The 15,055-nt window shown below is 43.2% G+C and overlaps 1 protein-coding gene and 1 long non-coding RNA gene across 4 annotated transcripts in view; one reads left to right on the top strand and one right to left on the bottom strand.

Moving 5' to 3' along the window:
- Nucleotides 1-457: 457 nt before the first annotated feature.
- On the bottom strand, nucleotides 458-5,569 carry LOC311527366. Its single transcript, XR_014713321.1, has 2 exons — nucleotides 5,216-5,569; nucleotides 458-760 (listed from the first exon to the last, which is right to left on the bottom strand). It is a non-coding gene; the product is annotated as an uncharacterized lncRNA (long non-coding RNA).
- A 26-nt stretch (nucleotides 5,570-5,595) lies between these two features.
- UNKL (unk like zinc finger) overlaps nucleotides 5,596-15,055 on the top strand; it is a 142,354-nt gene continuing 132,894 nt past the window's right edge. For all 3 annotated transcript variants that reach the window (XM_084641270.1, XM_084641271.1, XM_084641269.1), the window contains exons 1-2: nucleotides 5,596-5,723; nucleotides 8,192-8,401. In XM_084641270.1, the coding sequence (XP_084497396.1) occupies nucleotides 5,644-5,723; nucleotides 8,192-8,401 (290 nt within the window). In that variant the 5' untranslated portion in view covers nucleotides 5,596-5,643. The remainder of the gene's footprint in view (nucleotides 5,724-8,191; nucleotides 8,402-15,055) is intronic.

Genomic DNA, 15,055 nt, shown 5'->3' with positions numbered 1-15,055 from the left:
AGTTTTCTGCTCAAGACTATTTAATCAAAGTACACATTTGCATGAATCAGATTTCCATCATTATTTGTATATACAAGCCAGAAAACACCCCATAACCTATTCTCTATCTAAATGGGCACCCTTAATATAATTTTAAAGATATATGGAATATATGTAAGTTTTTATACCCAGCTAACCATGGCAGCATTTGAGTGCTTTGGAGTAGTGCATTAAGCAATGTGACTGCACATCTGTGATAGGCTGTTTGTTCTCACATCCTCTCCTCTGATGGAAAAGCATGTTTTATTATAAACGCAGAGAACTCCCTAAAAACACACACCTAGCCCTGGCGCTACTCTCAAACCATGTTCCAAGATACATGCTTATCTCACTCCCAGTCTCCGTAAACCTGGGTAAAAAGATAAGCTTGTCAGCATGCCTTGAGAATAAATAAGCTTGCTCTGTTTGAAACCCAATGGAAGGAGGCAAGAGAGATATTTTAATCGGATCCAGACTTTCATGTCAGGTTGTATACAAACAGCACTGTGAAGCCATCAGACTGCAAGCCTCACTTTGGTTTGTGCTGAACGTACAGCTGGAATCAACTGTGGCAATACTGGACCAGCAGTTCTGTCCAATGAGCTCTTCATCAAGGAACATGCAAAGAAACCCCCATACTGGGTAGCATGCTCAGGAAACGCATAAGGAGCCTTCAAGGATTACGCAGAGACCTTGGTGCTTTTGGAAACATCTTATCTTAGTCTATGCCAATTCTGCCCAGCTGTAGAGAGACCAGAGAAAGAAGGTAGTATCAGTGACACACATTTACCAGAAACCCTTATGCAATGAGTAAATTCATCACTACTACAATATAAACGAACACATTAATGGGGTAAAAGCCTGAGAGGAAAAAATGCTTAGCTCCTTCTATACTCAATTCAGTAAGAGCTTATAGGTAGAACAAGGTTTGCATGTGTTGCCAAAGTGTAAAAAGGAGATCACCAATAGGCTAACAGCCATCACTTGGGATGGATAGCGGGAATGTGTCTGGCGTTTGATTCCCAATGCCCATGTGGCAGCAGTGTCCATTCCAGATTCTATGGCAGGTTACTATATAGCCCGATACCATCTCTGGTTTTTCACAGGACCCAAGCTAGAGCCTCTCCACTCGCCCTGCCGCCAGTGTCCACCCTCCTGAGGTTAGCACAGGGTAGCCTAGCTCACCCTGGAGAAGCTAATGAGGAGTCAGCAAACCAGCCGAAGAATGGGGGCGGGGTGCAGCAGGATCGTTTCCATGGATCTTAAATAAATGAAAATTAGGAGCCTAAATGGCTCTGGGTTCCGGGCATTGGGTACACTGCGCCCCTAAGGCCCCCGGGAAGGGCGCGGAAAGCCCCCCGCAGCTCGGAGCACGAGCCTCCTGCCCCTCCGCCCCACTGCGGACGGCTCACCCCATCTCCAGTGTTATCGCCTCTGCCCGCTCCGAGGCCCCTGCACACACGGCCCGTGGCCGTCCCGACCCCCCCGCCAGCAGCGTGGACCTTCCGAGTGACGTAGTCAACGGAGGAGAGCGGCTTCAGAAGATATTACGGAGCATGCTCGGACACGCGCGCATGCTCAGTCGTAGCAAGGTCGCTAATTCCGACACTTCACCGGAAGGCGCCACGGCGTAGGGAGGTTTGGGGATCTTGCGTTAGTCTCTCGGCCGACGCGCCAGTTCCGCTCCGTAGACCGGAAGTGTGTCACACTGCGCCGGACGTGACGCGTGGTGGTGGAACGCGATGAGCCGCGCGGTCCTGTGGCGCTGGCGGTGAGCGGTGGCGCGGGCTTGCTCCGTGTGGGGCTTTCCTGGGGCGGGGGTCGGATCCCGCCCGTGGAGGAGACGGGCCTGTGACTCGCTTTACGTCGCGTTTCTCCTTCCTTTTCTCCTTCCAGGCCGCGCCCGCTCTCTGGTCCCTTCTGTCCAGTGCGACGTCTCAGTCGGCAACCGGGGCCCGAGGATGTAGCGGAGTCTGAGAGCTCTAGGCCCATCCCCTTCTCCACCAGCAAAGCCAGCCCGCGGGTCTGGTCTGTGGACAGGTCCATGGGAAGTGACTATCGAAGACCCTGGGTGAAAGTGCTGCCGGTCAGCTTGCTAGGGATAGGGCTGCTGCTCTGGTGCGTTTTTAGGGAGGAGGCAGAAGTCGACAAGCAACTGGGAGCCGTTTTCCATGAGCAGCTGCCAGGCTTGTTAGATGAGACCCCAGAAAACAAAATGCTGCCACCATCCCAACAGGAAAAATGCCCACCTGCGGGAGGGTAGCTGTGATAGCAGGCCCCCTAGGAAACGGCTTGTATTCCAGGTGATCTGATGCTGCATTGAATTGCCCGGAAACTCTTGTTTTCCCCACACATCACCGTCTTTATTCTGCAAGCCTGACTCCTCGTCCTCAGTGGTAATTCTTGGTAATCCTCATATAACTCATGGCAACAGAGATAATCAAGTGGACTCTTAAGTTGTGCATAGGTGCAATTAGAAGGTTGAATATGTGAACACAGCTGTACTGATACTGTCCCCCATCATCTGACTTTTAAGATTTTGAATGTATTACAATATCAAAGTTAGGATACAAAAACATTAAGCCAAAGGTGACAATGACACTTGGATAACAAATTACTTTGTAAAGCATGGTGAAGATAGCTATATATGTATATGCATTATTACGATCAAGCTGAATGTTAACTTCATATTCTGTACTCTACTACTGTGTTAGGTCATGTGGAAGTGACTTCCATACAACTCTTTTAATGCACTGTCAGTAAGAGTTTAATAAATCTGTTTTCTACACTACAGAACTAAACATAGCTCTATGGTTGAGATGGACTTTCTCTGTCATCAGTAGAAAAGATCCTTTTGCAGTAGATGTAACTGAACAGTTCATTCATGAAGGCAAAAAAACAATCCTCTCTCCTGCTGGTTCAAAACTCTCCTGCTGGTAATAGCTCAAGTACTCCTTTTCTTTTTGCGAATACAGACTAACACGGCTGTTACTCTGAAATTATGAGCTATTACCAGCAGGAGAGTGAGTTTGTGTGTGTATGTGGGTGGGGGGGATGTGAGAACCTGGATTTGTGCAGGAAATAGCCCAACTTGATTGTCATGCACATTGTGTAAAGAGTTGTCACTTTGGATGGGCTATCACCAGCAGGAGAGTGAATTTGTGTGGGGGGGTGGAGGGTGAGAAAACCTGGATTTGTGCTGGAAATGGCCCACCTGATGATCACTTTAGATAAGCTATTACCAGCAGGACAGTGGGGTGGGAGGAGGTATTGTTTCATATTCTCTGTGTATATATAAAGTCTGCTGCAGTTTCCACGGTATGCATCCGATGAAGTGAGCTGTAGCTCACGAAAGCTTATGCTCAAATAAATTGGTTAGTCTCTAAGGTGCCACAAGTACTCCTTTTTGCGAATACAGACTAACACGGCTGTTACTCTGAAACCAAAGTTATGTTTTCTGTGGAATCTTGCTGTTGCCCCCTCCCTAGTCTGTCATAATCTCCCATGGCTAAAAGGTGTCTGGTAAATTTCTCAAGTCCAGTTTTTTGAATCCCAATTAAATTGGTTTAACAGTTATAACAAAGACTGATAGCAATGAAACAAATGAGGTATTTAAGGGAATGTTCTGAAGGAGGTGACAGGGTGGTCATGAACTTCACTGCCTTTAGAATCAAATGCAAAATTCATTTAGTCTTCCTCAAAATTCCCTTATTTTTCTCCACCTATCACCCCTTCTTATGTGTGTGGTTTTTAAAAAAAGTCCAGTGCTGACTGGACTGAAGAACAAACTAAATCTTTGCAAAAAGAAAAGGAGTACTTGTGGCACCTTAGAGACTAACCAATTTATTTGAGCATGAAGTGAGCTGTAGCTCACGAAAGCTCATGCTCAAATAAATTGGTTAGTCTCTAAGGTGCCACAAGTACTCCTTTTCTTTTTGCAAAGACAGACTAACACGGCTGTTACTCTGAAAACTAAATCTTATATACATACCTCTTTAATTTCATGATGGGTGGTAGATAAGACCCTATAAAGTTTGAGTATAACCCAGCAGCTGTATGTGTTTTTTTGTTTAAACCACTTCTCAGTGTCATAGAATTATTTACCTTTCCAAGTGGTGACTCTTAAATTTTACACATATACTGTGATATACAGTATGTGGGAAGCTAGCGCTGAAGTTACAAACATCTGAAGATGTGGTACACTTGTGCATAGTAGAAAAGTGCAGTGCTATTTAAAAGAATCTTAAAACATACTCTTAATGTGTTTAGCTGTGTAGTAAAATGCCTAAGCCACTGAGCTCCTTTAAATATAAATTAACTACGAACTGGTGTTGGTACCTCCCATATAACTTACAAGAATAACTACAAGCCTAGGAGATTATTTCTACATCTTTCTCTGCCTTGCCTTAATCTTGTATATTATCAGAGTGCTTTACAAGACCTCCTGAAATATTATTTCTGTTTTATAGGTGATAAAACTGAGGCTTAGAGCTGTGACATTTATGAGTTTGGGAATCAGAAGTAGAATCTTGGTCCCTTAGTACTTGGTTTATGCCTCATTCACTAGACCAGTGGTTCCCTGGGCAGACAAACTTATTCTCAAATAGTAAAATTGGGTTAATACTGCAGAATGAGATGAGCCTTCTTGCTAAATGGTTAGCAAGTGGTGGATTTATGGGTATCCTCAGTTGAAGCCTTGAGGCAGTCTGTGGGAAAGAAGTCTTACAACTGACAGATGGACTGAGTATTTGACCCTGTCTGTGACTGTAGTTATAGGATCAGCATTAGGGATGAGGTTATGGGCCAGGGGGAGGAACTTAGTACTGCAGCAGCATCCAGGAGGAGAATATTTAACCTGTACCGTCTTTAAAGAGTAATAGTATTATAATAAGATTACAACAGAACCACCATTAAAGGTTAAAACTCTGAAATACATACAGAAAAGCATATTTCAGGGTATCGCTGTCAAAGAAGATCACATTTAAAAACAAAATGCTTCCCCCGTCCACCTCTTCTTTTGCCAACATCTAGGAAAGGCACGTGACTCTTTCAGTCCCTAGGCGGGGGCCAGGGAGCAAAGCCGGCAGCGGTAGGGCGGATCTAAGGTGTTGTGAGTAACGTATGGAGACGGTTTTGGAAGGCCTCATTTCAAGCAGCGTGCCGTTACAGTGAAGGGAGTTTCATTTCTGTGCCTTACCTGAGTCTGCTGCTCGGTCATCCCAGTGAGCAAGGAACCCTTGAGGCGTAGGCGGTAGTGATTGCTTGAGTGGCATCGCGGCGCGGCTAGGGGTGGCCCCGGCCCCCTGCAATCTCAGGCCCACAAACCCTCTTTTTTTCCAGCGTCCCAGAGGTTTCCAAGCTGCAGAGTGAACGCAGCCCTGGGCCGCGGCCCCCCTGCGCTGTGAACAGTTTAGCGGCGGGGGAGGCATGAGTTGAGTAGCTCCCGCAATACCTGTCGGCCGTGGGATCAGCTCCTCCCGTCCCAGACTCCCCCGCACGCCCGCCCGCCCGGGTGGGGTTTATCCCCCGGCCCAGCGGGGGACGAGGCTGGCTTCGCGCCGGGCGGGGCGGCGGGAGGTGGCCCTGGCCTGGCCGGCGCCTGCGCTGTGGCTACCGCGGAGGAAGATGCCGTCGGTTTCGAAAGCGGCTTCTCGAGGTGGCGGCTCCGGTGGGTCCCCGCAGACCGAGCAGCCGACGCACTATACGTAGGTATCGGGCCCTGGAGCCACCCTTCCCGCCCTCGCCCTGGCCCAGCGCCGGGCGGCGTCCTAGGCCCTCCGGTGACGGGCTTGGTTTCGCACCCAGCCTGGGTCCAGCGGCCTCTTGCTTCGGCAGCGGGTCTCGGGCGGCGGCCGGGAAGGGGCTGTGAGAGCCTGCTGCCCTCCGGCGCCGGAACCCGGCCCGAGAGCCCCTAACTCGCCCTCCGGCGCCGGAACCCGGCCCGAGAGCCCCTAACTCGCCCGCCGGCCCCGGAGCCCGGCCCGAGAGCCCCTAACTCGCCCGCCGGCCCCGGAGCCCGGCCCGAGAGCCCCTAACTCGCCCGCCGGCGCCGGAACCCGGCCCGAGAGCCCCTAACTCGCCCGCCGGCGCCGGAACCCGGCCCGAGAGCCCCTAACTCGCCCGCCGGCCCCGGAACCCGGCCCGAGAGCCCCTAACTCGCCCGGCGGCCTCGCCGTCCCCGAAACAGTGCCCGGGCGCCCCTAACCCGCCCGGCGGCCTCGCCGTCCCCGAAACAGTGCCCGGGCGCCCCTAACCCACCGTACAGCCCTCTAATGTTCCTGAAACACCGCCCTACGGGCCTCCCCACCCTCCAAGTCGCCCCCAGCACCCCCAATGCTTCCACAGCTCCTAATCCTCCTTAAACCGCTCCCGTGGCCTCCTATCATCCCCTAAATAAACACCACCATGCACCCAAGACACTCATAACCCTTGAGACACCCTTAAAGACTTCATAACCATCTCTTCGTTCCTCGACAGTCTTATACCCCCAGTAACCTAAACTACCCCTAAACAAACATAAGAAACATAGTCTGTGACTGTATCCCAGAAGCTCCTAGATAACCCGGACACCCCCCATAAACATCCCCAAAGCACATCCCCAATAACTGAATTACCCCCAGCCTCTAGATTACTGGGGATTTCCGAGGTAAACAGTGAAATAACTGCAAGTAACTTCATACAACCTGCCAAAAGCATCACATAACCCCCAGATGTCAATAGTTTGTGCAGTAACAATCTCCAATAACCAAGATCCTCCAAACTTCCAGTACCTTCCCTAAAAAGAAAAGGAGGACTAGTGGCACCTTAGAGACTAACCAATTTATTTGAGCATGAGCTTTCGTAAGCTACAGCTCACTTCATTGGGTACCTTCCCTAGTAACTTTTGTGTTCTTTTCCATCATCCCTGCTCTTTCTTGTCCCTGGGATAAACTCCCTCTTCTTCATTTCCTGCATTGTTCCTGTTCACTTCTACCCACCTTCCCTCTCCTACACGGGCATCCTGTAGACTACTGTACCAGTGTGAAGGGAATTGCAATCCGCCCCCCATCTCTCATGTTAGTGTTCCCAGGATAGGCTTCTATGCAATGTGAGTCTGTGGTGTGGAGTTATTGGAGTTAAGAGGCATTTCTAATACAAAACAAAATGTGGTTATTTGAAAAAGCAGCTCTAGTAGGATTATCTAATATAATAGGAGGGAGTCTGAATTCATGTTCAAGTAACTTGTTTTGAAGTGCTTGGAACTGCTGTATGATTGTCACTTAGGGAAATCTAATTTGTAAATCCTGTAGATATGATTTTTGACTGTAGTATTTGATATAAATTAGGGCTGTCGATTAATCACGGTTAACTCACACGATTAACTCAAAACTTTAATAGTGTTTAACAATGCAATTAATCACGATTAATTTTTTTAAACAATAGAATACCAATTGAAATGTATTAAATATTTTGGATGTTTTTCTACAGAATATATTGTATTCTGTGTTGTAATTGAAATCAAAGTGTATATTATTCTTGATTACAAATATTTGCACTGTGAAAGAGAAACAAAAGAAATAGTATTTTTCAATTCACCTCATACAAGTACTGTAGTGCAATCTGTGTTGTGAAAGTGAAACTTACAAATGAAGATTTTTTTTGTTACATAACTGCACTCAAAAACAAAACAATGTAAAACTTCAGAGCCTACAAGTCCACTCAGTCCTACTTCTTATTCAGCCAATCACTAAGACAAACAAGTTTGTTTAGGGTTAGGATTCGGCCCTCTTCTTATTTACAATGTCAACAGAAAGTGAGAACCGGCATTTGCTTGGCACTTTTGTCACTAGCATTGCAAGGTATTTAAATAAATGGTATTCTATTATTTTTTAACAGTGCAATTAATTTTTTTAACCGCTTGACAGCCCTAATATAAACATTATTATTTAAGTTGTGCAACATAGTATACAGCAATTACATTGTGAACTTCAGTAGTAATGCATTTTTAATTAAAAATGGTCACATTTAATTTGTAGCTAAACAGTAAAATGTATGTAGAGAATATAATTTTACACAGGATAAAATTGTACACTCTCTCATGGGCTGCGCATGTCGAATTATCAAGTTCCTTGTTAATCCTGTAATAAATGTACCTCCAATAAGATGAACTTGTAACACAGTTTAATTTTTTTAGGTATCTAAAGGAATTTAGGACAGAGCAGTGCCCCCTATTCTTGCAGCACAAGTGTACCCAGCACAGACCATTTACCTGTTTTCATTGGCATTTCCTAAATCAACGTCGTCGTAGACCCATTCGAAGGCGTGATGGGACTTTTAACTACAGTCCAGATGTTTATTGTACAAAATATGATGAGACCACAGGAATCTGTCCAGATGGAGATGAGTAAGTTCTTTTTTTTTTTTTTTTTCCCCCCAGTCAATTTGACATTTGCAATATTATCAGTGACTTTATGTACAGAGATGTACTTTTGGTTAGAGAATTGATATCTGGTAAAACTTGCTGGAGTTAGTTTTGAGAGATTTCCTCTAACTTTTATTTGCTCAAATATATTTGTTAGTTTTAAGGTGCCACAAGTACTCCTCGTTCTTTTTCCTCTAACTTTAAGTAATTTCTCAGATTTTTGGTGAGCACAGAATCATAGAATTATAGGTTTAGAAAGGGCTGCAAAGCCCTTGCCAAGGTGTGGGATTTTGTTGTTTCTAAATCATCCAAGACAGAGGACTATCCAACCTCCTTTTGAAAGCCTCCAATGAAGGAGTTTCCACAACCTCCCTAGGCAGTCTGTTTCATTATCCTACTGTTCTTACAGTTAGGAAGTTTTTTCCCCCAAGATTTAATCTAAATCTGCTATGTTGTAGTTTGAACCGATTGCCCGTCGTCCTGCCCTCCATGATGCAAGAGATCAACTTTTCTCCATTTTTTTTATGGCATCCTTTCAGGTATTTGAAGACTGCTATCATGTCCCCACTTAATCTCCTCTTTTTCAAACTAAACATACCCAGTTCCTTCAGCCTTTGGTCATATAGCTTGCATTCCATCCCTTTGATAATCTTTGTCACTTGCCTCTGGATCCTTTCCAGTTTCTCTACATTCTTTCTATACATTGGTGACCTAAGCTGGACACAGTACTTCAGCTGAGGCCTAATCAGCACTGAGTAGAGCGGTATTATCATCTGCCATGACTTGCATGCTATGCCTTTGTTAATGCAACCTAACGTATTTGCTTTTTTTGCAACAGCATTGCATTGCTGATGCATGTTGAGGTTGTGATCCACCACAACTCCCAGATCCTTCACAGCAGTGCTGCTGCCAAGCCAGTTATTCCCCATTCTGTATTTGTGCATTCGATTTTTCTTCCGTAAGTGTAGCACCTTACATTTGTCTTTGCTAAATTTCATTTTGTTGTCTACAGCCCAGTTCTCCAGTTTATCAAGAATCCTCTGAATTTTAGATCTATCCTCCAAAGTGTTGGCAACCCTTCCCTCCCAGCTTTGTGTCATCTTCAAATTTGATCAATATACTCTCTATTTCTACATCTGGGTCATTAATAAAGATGTTCAACAACACCGGACCCAGAAGAGATCTATGTGGAACTCCACTTGAGACCTCCTGCCAATCTGCCATAATTCCATTAATAGTTACTCTTTGTTTGTGGTTGTTTAACTATTTATGTATCCACTTAGTTCCATCAAGCCTGTATTTCCGCAGCTTACTTATGAGACTGTCATGTGGGACTGTGTCAGAAGTGTTGCTGAAGTCCAGGTATATTATGTCCACTGCATTCCCCACATCCACCAAACCAGTTACCTTGTCAAGAAGGAAATTAAGCTGGTTTGACATGAGTTGTTCTTAGTAAATCCATGCGGGCTGCTACTGATTAGCCCTTCATCCTCCAGGTATTTGCAAATTGAATGTTTTATCCATTGCTCTGGTAACTTCCCAGGTATCAAAGTCAGGCTGATTGGTCTGCAGTTCCCCGGCTCCTCCTTTTTCCCTCTTTTTAAAGAGGGGCATTACGTTAGCCCAGTGGTCCCCAACCTTTCTGTGGGAATAGCACATTCCTATTCCCACAAGACTGTGGTGGGCACCAAACACCCTGCTGCCGAAATGCCTCCAAGAAGCAGCAGTTGAAAGAAGTGTCGCTGCCAAAATGCCGCCGAGAAACGGCAACGCTTCTCGGCGGCATTTCGGCCAGTGGTTCTCCAGCGGCCGCACTTGGCGGCGGCATTTCGGCTGCGCGGTGTCCTGTGGGCACACACAACTGCCCCAGTGGGTGCCATTGCACCCACAGGCACCGCGTTGGGGACCCCTGCGTTAGCCCTTCTCCTGTCTTCCAGGACCTCTCCTGTCATTCATGGGTTAGCAAATACTATTATCAGTGGCACTGAGATTTCTTCAGCTAATTCTTTCAGTACCTTGGGGTGAATAGCATCAGGCCCCACTGGTTTGAATTCATTCAATTTAGTCAGAAGATCTCTGACATGTTCTTTATTTATCCCGATCTGCATCCCTTTCCCTTTATTGTCTGTGGTAACTTGGCTAGATGTCCGGTCACATGTTTTTTGTGAGAAGACTGAATCAAAGTAGGCATTGAGCAGCTCTGCCTTCCTATCATCTTCCATTACCAGCTCACCTTCTTCATTGAGCAGTGAACTCACACTGCCCTTGATCTTTCTTTTTTCTGATATATTTGAAGACCCCTTTCTTGTTGTCTCTAACATTCCTTGCCAGCTGTAACTCTTTGCCTTGGCTTTCCTGATTTTTGTCACTAAATGCTCATGCTATTCCCATATCTTCTTCCTTGGTGACATGTCCCTCCTATTTCTAGGGTGACCAGATGACAAGAACAAAATATTGGGACACATCGGGGGACAGCCACAGGCACGCGCGCGCTCTCTCTCTCTCTCTCTCTGGGACAAATGGCGTGCATTGGTATGCGGGACAAACAACTAAATATTGGGACAGTCCCGATTTATTGGGACGTCTGGTCACCCTACCTATTTCCTGCATGGTTCCCTTTTGGTTTTTAGATAGCTAAAAAGCTCCTCCTGCAGTCACATTGGCCTCCTGTGGCTCTTCTTATCTTCCGTCTGCATTGGAATAGTTTGATGCTGAGCCTCTAGTATTACATCTTTTAGGAACTGTCAGCCCTCTTCAACTCCTTTTCTACCTAATTAGTCTCTCCATGGGACCTTGCATGTTATTTCTTTGAGTGGATGAAATCCGCCTTTCTGAAGCCCATTGTCCTTGTTTTGCTATTCTCATGTCCTCCTTTTCATAGGATCTCGAATTCTATCAGATCATGATCACTTCCTCCCAAGTTCCTGACCATCTTCGCATTCGCAACTAATTCATCTGTGTTGGTCAAAACCAGATCCAAAATGGATGACCCCTACTTGTTTCCTCAGTCCCCTACACGAGCTAAGAATTTGCAGGACATATTATGTTTTGTTGTAATGGTCTTCCAACAGATATCAGAGAAGTTAAAATCCCCCATTAATCCTAGCACATGTGTGTTAGCTAATCTTGTTACCTGCTTGTAGAATGACTCACCCACTTCCTCTTCCTCATTTGGTGGTCTATAATAGACCCACATCATAACATCACTACTGTTCTTTTATAGTTATGCTCTTTTATAAATATGTTCTGTTTAGGGCCACCTAGTGCAGACTTCTGCAGTTTTGCAGTGTCCCACTTGGGGTATAGGAATCCGTGCTAGCAAATCCTAATGAAGGATTAGGACCTAAAGACTGTATTTGTGTAATGATTATTTTAAAGCACATCTGATATGTAAGAAGTTGCTTTTCTGTTAATGTTAGTTCAGTTACTTTTCTGGCTGTAGTTAGCCATAAAATTTATGTACTGTAAATATTATAGGTGTGTTTTCAATGCAGCAGGTAATATCTTTCCCTCCTGTGTTGCAAAGTTTAGGAATATGAATTGGTTTTGAGATGTAAACTGTATAAGGAACATGCTTATAATTATTAAAGTTTCTGTTAGAAATAACAGGAATAGTAGTTCTGGATGGTGATGGCTTTTTTCTGGGATCTAATTCTTGGTAAAATAATGTCTGTGGAGATTTATGTATCAAAGTTTCTAAATTATATATACATTCATTAATGAGTTTTAATTTTGTAAAGTTTGGTTGTCTGTTTGCAATGTTTGGTGTGATGATTTCTGCCAATAATATGTTCACACTATTTTAGATTTATAACTATTTGGTCATTTCAGTGTGTGCTTTTTCTCATTTTTAACTGGTTCTTGATTTTCCTTTGCCTAAAAGTAAGTTTTATATTCAGTTGAAGGGATGTATCAATCAGTCCATAATAAAAACTTCATTTACTTATCTGATGAATTGTTAGTCATCACTTATATCTATTAAAATGTACTATTACATGCATTACACTACTGTCAAGAGGTTCCAATCAAGATTATGGCCCTGTGGTGCTATACAGACCCATACTGCAGTCTAGGGGCTGATCCTGCAAATTAATTTGCATTTAAGTTACTCACATACTTGTGTTTTCAGGATTAGCCCCATATTATGGCAAGATGTAATAGATGAATGCAGAGGATGGGCAAAGGAGAACAAGAGTAATAATGACTGGAACATGTAGTTATATATACCTTATATGCAACAATTAGCAGGTCTTGAATCAAAATAAACTTGAAATGGCAGTTGACTTTCAGTGGGATTTGTGTACCTAACTTCAATGGCCTCTTCAGAAAATTCCAGCCATTATCAGTAACTCCTGCTGTCCACCTGCCAAGATATTATCACTGAGTGGTTTACTGTAAGTGTCATGTTAGAAATGGATCTTGAAGAGGGTTTTGAAGGACTGTATAGTGGCTTTTTCGATCTGTTTAGGGAGAAAGTTTCATATGTGAAGGAGTATAAAAAAATATGAAGGTTTTTGGGAGAAATGGACAACTAGTGTATATTGAAAATAAGGTCAAAGTATCTGCTGTCATTGATGTAATTTGTAAAATCCTACATGGTTTGTGTTTCATTTTATGTTATATTTATGAAAATATGCTGTTCATTTTAAAAAAAAAAATTTATGTGTACAGTATAATCTCTGATTTGATTTTAAAAAAACAGCTTTTGATATTGCTGTGTCCCTTTTTGATATGCAGTGATCTAATTTAATGATATATGAAGTAGTCTAAGTAGTGCTTGTGTTTGAATAGTTTCAGTAAACATAGAAAAAGTTTTCTCGCAGTTTAAAAAAAAATTGAACAATCAGGATGTAACATTGCATAGTTTAAGCAAACCTTGTACTTGTACATCTTTTAATCCGTGTCCTTCACTTCCTGGTGTCAGTTTTATTTTCACTGATCAAGTTGGTCAGATAGTCAGATCCTGTTGATGTGTGTATGAGTCTTAAAATTAGATGCATGTTTACAATCAGATTTAAGTATTTAAAGATTTAAGAGCATCACTGACTTTACTGGGGCCCCACAAGAGTCCATCTGCAAGATCTGATTACAGGACTGTGTCCTAAGGGCATTTAATTGTCAGCTCTTTGGGCCAGAGTCACAAATCCTATATATATAGGCTCTGCATGTTGGATTGTAATCAATTTGGGGCATGGTCATATGTTCTGTGTGTTTCCTGTGAAACGCCTACATCATTTATGATGTTATTAAATACAAAGTTAGGTAATTACTGCAAGAGATTTTGACTAACTTCTTTAATAATAGTAACTTACAGTAGAAGTTGTTAATTGGCTATCGGAAGATCCACGAGAAGCAAATTAACTTTTGCGTATCTAAATGATTAATGATTATACCCAATATAAATTGTGATACAATAAGTGGTATAAAATTTTTACATATTTATATATGTTGTAATCCTGTTGTGATTGCTGTCACAGCTATAATTACCATGCGATGTTGTGAAGACAAAAAGTATATCTGGCTTCAAAAAAGGATTTTTATAAGTTCATGGAGGATAGGTCCGTCAATGGCTATGTGCCCAGATGGCCAGGGATGCAACCACATGTTCTGGGTTTCCCTAAACTTCCAACTGCCATAAGCTGGGACTGGATGACAGGTTGGATCACTCAAAATTGCCCTGTTCTACTCATCCCTCTGAAGCATCTGGCACTGGGTGCTGTCATAGACAGGGTACTGAGATAGTTGGACCATTGTTCTGAAATGGTCTGGCCGTTCTTATGTTATAAGGTTGAATTTTCTGAGTTTTTGTAAGTTTTTAATATTTCAACAGTGTCTAATGTAAAATTTTGCATTTAATTTTCTCCTTTTTTAAAATAGAGAAACCAAGTTGATTGTACATCAAAATGAATGTAATGAGGACCTCAGTATTTCAATGCAATATTGAAATGTGCATGTAGCTGTAACTTACACAGTTAAATCTGAAAAAAAGTGTTGACTTAGATGCCTAACTTTAGACACGTAAAATCTATATTTAGGCATAGTATGAATTTAGGTGCCTAGTTTTTGGCATCGTCTGTGGAAAATAGTTTTTAATAAAATACTTCTGTTTTTTCAATGTCCATTAGAAGATCTAAAGAGTTTTTTTATATCTGTATTATATATAATCAAGCAAACGCACATTTAAATGTGTAATACAAAAATTGACAGATTTTTTTATGTAGAGCTGCAGCTGTATCCATGTTTATATCAAAAAGAAAAGGAGTACTTGTGGCACCTTAGAGACTAACCAATTTATTTGAGCGTGAGCTACAGCTCACTTCATCGGATGAAGTGAGCTATAGCTCACGAAAGCTCATGCTCAAATAAATTTTGCGAATACAGACTAACACGGCTGTTACTCTGAAACATGTTTATATCAGAAACTTTTCACTTTTTAATAGACTTAGTGGAAAGGCAGATGATAGTTCACGTGACACTAACTAGGTGCCTACTGTTCTTTCTACATCAGATTTCTTCAGGCATATTAAAGATGCAGCCTGATCAAAGTCTAACATGTTTTAAGTTATTAGAGTGCAAAAATAAGCAGCAGAACAATTTAAGAAAATACAAGCACATTTTAATTTGCAACAAACTGCC

The sequence above is a fragment of the Lepidochelys olivacea genome, assembly GCF_965140295.1.
Source record: "Lepidochelys olivacea isolate rLepOli2 genome assembly, chromosome: 10".
Taxonomy (NCBI): domain Eukaryota; kingdom Metazoa; phylum Chordata; order Testudines; family Cheloniidae; genus Lepidochelys; species Lepidochelys olivacea.
The sequence above is the reverse complement of the archived record's forward strand: the minus strand, read 5'-3'. Positions and strand labels throughout refer to the sequence as shown.